The sequence below is a fragment of the Acanthopagrus latus genome, chromosome 3 (assembly GCF_904848185.1).
Source record: "Acanthopagrus latus isolate v.2019 chromosome 3, fAcaLat1.1, whole genome shotgun sequence".
In the NCBI taxonomy this organism is placed as follows: Eukaryota; Metazoa; Chordata; class Actinopteri; order Spariformes; family Sparidae; genus Acanthopagrus; species Acanthopagrus latus.
The window spans coordinates 1,171,967-1,180,704 of NC_051041.1; the positions used below are offsets into that span (position 1 = coordinate 1,171,967).

General features: G+C 44.4%; 1 protein-coding gene across 3 annotated transcripts; it reads left to right on the forward strand.

Annotated features, from left to right (window-relative positions):
• The first annotated feature begins 1,600 nt into the window (after positions 1–1,600).
• Positions 1,601–8,574, forward strand: LOC119017151 (E3 ubiquitin-protein ligase RING2-A-like). Of its 3 annotated transcripts, XM_037093614.1 has the most exons (8): positions 1,606–1,902; positions 2,991–3,093; positions 3,585–3,745; positions 4,127–4,351; positions 4,688–5,008; positions 5,103–5,331; positions 5,959–6,166; positions 6,275–8,574. In XM_037093614.1, exons 2-7 carry the CDS (start codon positions 3,019–3,021, stop codon positions 6,142–6,144), a joined length of 1,197 nt encoding a protein of 398 aa, XP_036949509.1. In that variant the 5' UTR covers positions 1,606–1,902; positions 2,991–3,018; the 3' UTR covers positions 6,145–6,166; positions 6,275–8,574. The 3 variants fall into 3 exon arrangements, with proteins under 3 accessions (XP_036949510.1, XP_036949509.1, XP_036949511.1); XM_037093615.1 differs by having other exon boundaries at positions 1,601–1,661; positions 5,959–8,574; XM_037093616.1 differs by having other exon boundaries at positions 4,127–4,342; positions 5,959–8,574.
• The last annotated feature ends 164 nt before the right edge of the window (positions 8,575–8,738 follow it).

Here is an 8,738-nt window from a genome sequence, read left to right on the forward strand (position 1 = left end):
TATTGTATTCATAACAGAAAAAATAACAAATCATTGTTCTTATGCAAAAGATTACAAATTCTCATTTATTTATCATTTTAATAATCATATAGTTTAAAGGAATTATACTCAATATAATTATCACTATTTTAATTAGGAATGTTTGTGATTGCACTACCCTGAGTTCTCAAATGAACATGCTAATTGCTCTATCAATAAAGGAATGATCAATGAATTTTTGCCTCATTCTGTTTGGTTGAATCTGTGGTTCCAACTCTCGACTTTATCTAAACAGTTGTGAAAAGTTCCTTCAAGTCAGACATTAAACAAAGTAAAGATTTCATGGCCAGAACCCACCGAGGAGACGAGCTGGTGTCAGTTTATAGCAGTGAAGTAGTTCCCTGGTCCAGAAACATGACCGGGGAATTACTTCCCTGCTATAAACTGAACCGAGCTCATCTGGTTAGTGATTCCCCGGTCCAGAAACATGTCTGTATTGATCCATCCGATCTCTGTTTTCTTTGAACAGTCTGATTTTTGGACTCCTGTAGCACGACTCATGGTGCGACCAGTGACGATAACCAACGGTGGGCGGTGTTCCAGTGCCGTGTGGAGACTTGCGAGGGAGCTGTTAGGGTCGTGGCAAACATCAGGTCAGGTGTCCAGGGCCCCAGTTCATGGCCCACTAACCCTTTGAAAATAAACAGCTGGGGTGGCTTTTGGAGATCATCTTGTCCTGGGAGCTGGCGACTGCCAGCGGCCCTGAGAGCAGTAGTCCCCCCTCCCTGATTCGCCACAACCTCAAGGTAGGGAGATTGTAAAGGTGGAACCACTGGCCCAAAATGGCTGGACTGAAACAGACAAACTGGGGCTGCTGAGAGGCCTTCTGTCCTGCTTCTCTCTTACTCCCCAAGAGGCCTTTAAGACCATCGACCTTTGCAAATCTAAATGCTGGCTTCTAAACTTTTATTTACCTCATTATAATGCTTGTCCCTGCTACAGAGCTCATCCAGGTTGGCCTCACCCTGTGCTGTGTCTCCATTCCAGACAAGTTTGTTTTCCTCTACGAGACCCTTTTATCTGTCATCATACAAAACAAGACTGTAGGATGAGCTCTGTGCAGACATACATAAACACATGGTACATCTTTTGAATCTGGGTCAGGGTGAATCTAAACAGCAACAACAATATGATCTGAATGAACTTTGAATGATAATGTGCCCGACATCTTCCAATTAAAAGTCGACATCAGGTAAACACTGTGTCGATGTTAGCATTGATGTTATAGACACAGAGTCCAGCTCTCCTCATTCATTACTGTATTTCTGCCATACGCAATATGTGTTTCAGCAATAAAGCCTAAAAATGTTTGCAAAACTTGCATGAAGATGCAGCAGCTGGTAACGTTAACAAGAATTTGGCTCCACGGTTTATTATCTATCTATCTATCTATCTATCTATCTATCTATCTATCTATCTATCTATCTATCTATCTATCTATCTATCTATCTATCTGATGTCTCATACTTGATTTTAAATTTTCAGTTGTAGTTCCCCGACTGACCGCTGGATGTCACCACCGCTGACAGAGCGGCGATGCGTCCGCCGAGCAGCCGGGGAGAGCAGCAGTTGTTCCGGGGAGAAGAAGAAGAAAGATGGCCACAGCTAATGTTAGCTAGCAGGTGGGGCTCGAAAAATGTCGCGTTCTCGATCTTTATGTCGTGTTTTTCCTCTTCGTTCACACGCAGCCGTCTTTAAAACCTACTCAGCCGACAGTGTAGCGCCTCGGGCAGGAAGTAATCCCCACAGTGTGTAACTGGAGCGAGTAATTAAGTAGTTTTTTTTGTGCGGCTGTGTTGTGTGTTTGTGCCGGGGAGGGGGTCGTGTCAGCTCCGGTCAGCTGTCCGTCAGTTTAACCGTCAGGTGAGTTTCTGCTTTTGATTTCCTGCTTTTCTCCTCTCTACTGTAAAGTGTCCGCGGGATATTACACGCAGTTTGTTCTGTGTTTTTTTCACCCCGGACACAAACGCAACTTTACAAACTTGTGTATTGATTTGAAACCGAGCAGAAGAGTCCCGGTTTGCTCCCTGCAGGAAGTTTGAACGTCGATCCACGAGAAGAGAGATAATCTGCTCACAGAGTCCATAAATCCTCCTCTGATGACTTCCTCATGTGTTACTGTGTGTTTCTGAACTTGTCTGAGCTTCATGTTGCTCCTCATCAGGTCACTTCAGGACATCCAGGTGTCTGTTGTGTTGATGTCATGTTTCACATCCTCCTCCAGAGAGAAACTGCAGCAGCTCGGACCCTCTAACATCTGATCATGTGTGCAGATCTGATCTAATTTAATGATTCACCTTAAAGGAAGCAGCTGGTGTTATTCCACATGTTGTTATCAACAACAAACCCCATGTAAAGATGAAAAACAAAGAGAAAAAAAAAAGAGAGAAAATGTTCAGTTTCATCTACCTGGATGTGAGCTGTTTGTTATAATAATAATAATAATAATAATAATAATAATAATAATAATAACTTGATTTTATCATCTCTGTGTTAAACCTCAGACAGGAAGTGAGTCACACACAACATATTTGATTCATAACAACAAACACAACATCAGAACAGATCAGTAAAGATTCTGCAGGTCGGGATGCAGTCAGGGAAGATTAAGAACTGAATAAAATATGAAAAGGTCTTGTAAAATCAATGTGCACTATATTCTGGTTTGTCCCTTCTGGGCCACTGTAGAAGAAGAGGACTCGCTCCTCTGAAGACATAAAAGGCTCGTTTAACACAACCAGTCTCAGATTCAGGTGCTTGTAAACACATGAAAACATGATCATGATCCTGCAGACTGCAGCGATCTGAATCCTGAGTCTGATCAGCTGCAGACTGAAATAAACTGTAATATTACAGTGTGAGGTCTCAGTCTGCCTCAAGCCATCTGTGCCTCACAGGTACAGGTGTACAGGTGTGCAGGTGTGTTAATGTGTGTTCTCTTTCTCTGTCAGTCGGTGACGACGGTGGTGTTCAGCCATCATGGCGGCTCCAGTGAACATTACTCCCAGTAAAACCTGGGAGCTGAGTCTGTACGAGCTGCACAGGAGCCCTCAGGTAAACCTGTGTGTGTGTGTGTGTGTGTGTGTGTGTGTGTGTGTGTGTGTGTGTGTGTGTGTGTGTGTTTATGTCTAACACAACATGGTGGAACTTTCTCTCTGTATTTATGAAGGCAGCCACTGTGCAGCTGAATTATCAAAACATACATCTCATGTAAACACACACGGCCGGGAATCAAACCCATCTCGCTGTGAGGTGACGGTGCTGTTGGTGAACATTAGGAGGCGACATTCAAAAGCAGTGATTGTTTTTGCTTTTTCGACCTCACCTGAAAATCAACATAAGAAATATTTACGTGACGTCCTCTCGTAGTGTCTCCGTCTGCAGTTCCACCCAGAACTGAACTCATCTCTCTCTCCTTCTCCATCTGCTCTGGGAAAGTTGGCCAAACATAATTTTTAGGATCCTTCATATCACGTGATTCACCCGTGGTAACTGTAATATGTGATGTAATGTTGTTATAAAAGTGTGTGTGTGTGTGTGTTCAGGAGGCGATCATGGATGGGACGGAGGTGGCCGTGTCTCCTCGCTCTCTGCACAGCGAGCTGATGTGTCCCATCTGTCTGGACATGCTGAAGAACACCATGACGACCAAAGAGTGTCTGCATCGCTTCTGCTCCGACTGCATCGTCACCGCGCTGCGATCCGGGTGAGCATGACGCCATGGCAACCGACACACTGAGAATGTCTTTAGCTTGAGGATTTTCTTAGACTTTTTGAAACACTGATCATAATTTTCTGACCAAACAGTGAATCTCATCACTGGCTGCAGCCCTGCTACACTTGTGTTTGTGTTTCATATTTTTTTCAGATGAATTGTGCTGCTTGGGTTTATACTGCGGTGTTCTGGACACTTTAATTTAACAGAGCAGAAAATCATGAAAATGCTTGAAATCACAAGCTACTGCCTTGAGTCAAACTTTTATTGCAGTGTATTTAAAATCCACATATTCTGTCAGTGATACTGTGCAGAAACGTAATACGAAGAATCAACACCGTGTCACATTAATCGTATCTGCTCCCTCCTCAGGAACAAAGAGTGTCCGACCTGCAGGAAGAAGCTCGTCTCGAGGCGTTCGCTGCGCCGAGACTCAAACTTCGACGCTCTGATCTCAAAGATCTACCCGAGCCGGGACGAGTACGAGGCCCACCAGCGCCGCGTGCTGGAGCGACTCAACCGGCTGCACAACAAGGAGGCGCTGAGCTCCAGCATCGAGGAGGGGCTCCGGCAGCAGGCCCGCTATAGGTCCGAGAGGTGGGGGAAGGAAAGGGGAGAAGACGGGGGGCGCAGACAGATTAATGTTAGAGTCTCTACTGTTTACTCATGTTAGCTAGCCAGAGTTAGCATCGTTAAGGTCAGCGAGCTAACGTTGGCGGCAGGTGATGGAACAACAGCTGTGTAGTTTTAAAGACCGGCCTAAAGCTCGAACACCGTCAGTGATGGGGGATGAGTTAGTTCATGTCTTAAACCCAAAGGCACAGCGGCGCCCCGGTGATGACGTTGACAATGATTGATAGATTCATTGATTGATTGATTAGATCGTTACATCATGATGTGTCAGCAGCTGATGTTTTCACCTCCGCTCTGCAGGAACCACCGGGTGAAGAAGCCGACTCAGGAGAGCGACAACACCACCTTCAGCGGTGGGGAGGACAACGGCGACGCTCGCTCACACCTGTCTCATGACTCCGCCCCCTCACACACCCCTCACCCCTCGGGTCAGACCCCCTCAGAGGCCGGGCCGAGCCGCAAGAGGCCGAGGGCGTCGGACGACGGCTCGGGGGGCGAGGCAGACAGCGGCAGCCACACCCCTCCACTGAGACGCCACAAAGAGGGGCCGGGCTCTGAGATCGAGCTGGTGTTCAGACCACACCCACAGCTGGTCCACGGCCAGGACTACAACCAGACCAGGTGAGACTGGAGTCATGAGTCCAACTGTTAAACTGATTCACCGTCAGTTCCTTCCTGTCATTTCTCATCAAAATGTTGTTTTTTTTCTCTGCAGGTTCGTGAAGACGACAGCCAACGCCACCGTGGACCATCTGTCTAAATATCTCGCTCTGCGCATCGCTCTGGAGGAAGGACAGACCAATGGAGAGACGGAGGACAGAGGAAGAGAGGAGGGAGGAGGAGGAGCTGAGGGAAGAACAGGAAGTGGAGAAGGATCCGGTCTGAACAGCATCAGTGAGAAACAGTACACCATCTATATCCTGACGAGAGGAGGACAGTTCTCTGTGAGTGTTCACTCATCTGTCGCCTCAGATACGTTACAACCAGTCACAAAATCAAAGTGGAGGATTTTCAAAGGTTAAAAAAATGTTTCAGCTTCACGTGAACAGATTTATCGATGGTATTTTCTCCTTTTCTGACTCTTGGCGTCTTTCTTAGCGTCTTGACTTTATCTGAGTGGGCTGTCCTTCTGTTATCGACTGTACTGGACAGTCTGTCCTCACTGACATGTAATGACACTCGCTGGCCTGCTGATGCTGTAGTTCTGTAAAAGCTTGTAAGACATCAGGATCAACAAGGTCACATCATTAACAAGCCTCCACCAATAACAGCTCACATGCTGTTCTGTGTGTTTTTGGGGCGACTTTTATAAAACTTACATCTGAGTAAGACAGTCAGCAGAGCAGACACAGAAAGGAAAGACAAGCCAGCGATTCTGAAGAAAAACAAGTTTATTTGAGTATCAAACACTGAACATGCAGGACAGTTCAACAGCTGTGGAGAAAACAAGCTGGTGTCTTAAAGCTGCAGCTCACTTTGTCTCTTCTTCATGTTCATGTTGAGTCGGACCAACAGAACAAACCCAAAGATGAACAGTTCTGACTTCTGACTCTCCTCTCCTTCCCTCTCAGACGCTGAACGGCTCTCTGACTCTGGAGCTGGTGAATGAGAAGTACTGGAAGGTCCGGAAGCCTCTGGAGCTTTACTACGCTCCCACCAAGGAGCAACCACCACCAGCACAGCAGAAGTCTCCTCCACCTCCTCCTCCTCCTCCTCCTCCTCCTCCGCCTCCTCTTCCTCCACAGATGGAGGCGTGAGGCGGAGCGGTGATGGTGGAAGGTCAGTCGCTTCACAGATTATCATCAGTGTGTCTCCATTTGAAAATGTACCGACACTAAGACGGTTTTATCTGATATTTCAAATGTGTGACGTCTGACCTGAGACCAGGCGTGAAGAAGAAACAGAAGATCGGCAGCAGAGAGGAGACAGAAAACACAAACCACAGAAGAAGAGCTGGTAAATCTTTCCTGCCTTTGTGTGCAGAGAACTCTCCGACGGTTTGCTCATTAATATCAAGTCAGGAGGAAGAATCGCTGTGACGGACCGGAGATGACGAGTGGGATCGTTCTCTGGTGTTTCCTCCTGATGTGAAGCGTCTGCAGCTCGTCAGCGTCTGTTTTCCTTCAGTTTTATCTTCTGCTCACTCACATATTTAACAGCCGCACATTTAGAGAGACAGCGCTGTGCAAAGGCTCATATTACTGCAGCTCAAAGCTTTCCTGCTCTGGATATTTCACATTTTTAGTTTTATTTATTCCTCCTTATAGAAAAACTGCAGGAGAGGATCCAGGCCTCAGAGTTCTGGTTTGTGACTTAAATCTCAAGATTGGAGAAAAAGTCAGAACTCTTCTTTTTTTTTTTTCCCCTTTTTGTTGTTGTTGTTGTTGTTGTTGTCGTTGTTTTAAAGACGTCCTGATTCTCTTCTGTACAAAACATCCGTGACAGCTGATAGCAAGATGTCAAACTGAAAGCAAAAACTATGGAAGCACATTTCAGTCAGGAAAGGTGAGAAAATGAAATAATCAAATAATCAAATAGGATCTAAATATGTAAAAATATCGACCAGATCCACCAAGACCAGCAGTCCCTTTGTGTTCAGTTGAGCTTAAATACAACATGTTACACTGCTCAGTTTTACTGGGCTCTGCAGGAGACTGTTCTCATGTTATTCCTCCAGAAACTAAAGAAAATGGCCGAATAATTTCCTGTTTACTCGAGAAAAATGTTTTGGATCCGTCTCATAATCTGTCTGGACCGGGACCCGTCCTCCACAAGGTCCGTAAAGACACCTCCAGTACTTTTTGTGTAATTCTGCTGACGAACCAACAAACTGATGGGAATAAAAAGGTAATTATAAGATTCAGTTTTTGTGTTTGATCGGCGCAAAACATTTGTATCTCTAAGTCGTGTTAAATTAATCTCGTCATCATTCTGTCAGTTATTCAGATTCCTTCTTCATTTATTTTCTTCCTCTTGGCAGAAAGCAGCTTCTATAAAAGTAAACCAGACTCCAGAACAGATATTAAATGCTTAGCGTCGCAGAGTTTGTTACTGATCTTGTACTTTTTAATATTTAACCACTTCAGAAGTCTTTTTACTGCCGCTAAAACCTTCTGTGGTCCAGATGTTTCACATTCATGTTGCGTTAGTTTGATTTTATTTATTCCTCCAGGACGGGACACAAAACAAGAGTGATTTAAAAAAAATATGAAAATTGGTGAAACTTATATCAGAACCAGAAGAAAAATTATGGAACAGTGAGTTATAATATTCAGATTAATAAGTACTTCAAATGTTCGACCGGCCCAAAACATCTGGACCTCATCGCTTAAACACAATAATCCAGAACGTGTCTAATAATGTGGTGTGTCTGTAACTTTTATTCCTCTGGGCAGAAACAGGCTTCCATAAACATCTGGCTGGAGGTCGACAGGACCGATGAAACTTTGCTAAGTTTGTTCATGATGTCGAGCTGTCGGCTTTTATTTCAACAAGACAGAAACCAACATTCAAAACAAGTCAAGTCAGTTTTTGGTTGTTAAAAAAAAAAAAAGGTTGTCTTGTGTTTCTGTCTTTGACCTAAAAGAATCTATTTAAGTCTTTGTATAATTTAATTTCTGAGGACGTGACTGAAGCTGTTGGCTGCCGTCTTGGCGACAGTAAAAACATCGACGGTGTCTTAATTCAGCTTTTCTGCCTTAAACAGTCGCAGATACAAACCAACAGTCAGTCTGAGGAGCCTTTCCCAGCATGCACTGGGGTAGACCAGGGTGACTGTTTGCATTAAGGGAGATTATTTGAGTTGGTTAGAAGACGTCAGGTTGAACGAGGACGTGTGGAGGTTCCTACAGTTCCTTTACTGTGTAGTTTAAGACACACATACCTTTAACGCATCTGCTGTGTTTTAATTAGATTCACTTAATTTTCTCATTCCTTTCTTTTAAAGAAGAAGCCGTCACTCCCTGTGTTTGGTGTCGTGTCTTTAAAAAGCCATACCGTTTAGTTTCCTCACTGTTTCGACTCTTCGTCTTCGTGCACTTTATATTTCCTGCAGCCATAAGTTTTCCTGCCGTACATCAGTTTATATGGAATATTTGTATATTTAAGAACGATGCAATATTTCCTGTTGTATTAATTACACTTTCTGTCAGCGATGCAGCACAATAAATAAACTCCAGATAATCACATGTTTGGTGTGAAGTGTGATCTGTTGGACATGGAGGCTGATCATCAGGAGGATTAAAACTGAGATGAATGTAAATATTCTCCTGAGCAACATGAAGATGTCGTCCAGCTCGATAATGTTCCTGCATTCACTCACTGATTTTGATTCATTTAAACAGCTCAGTCA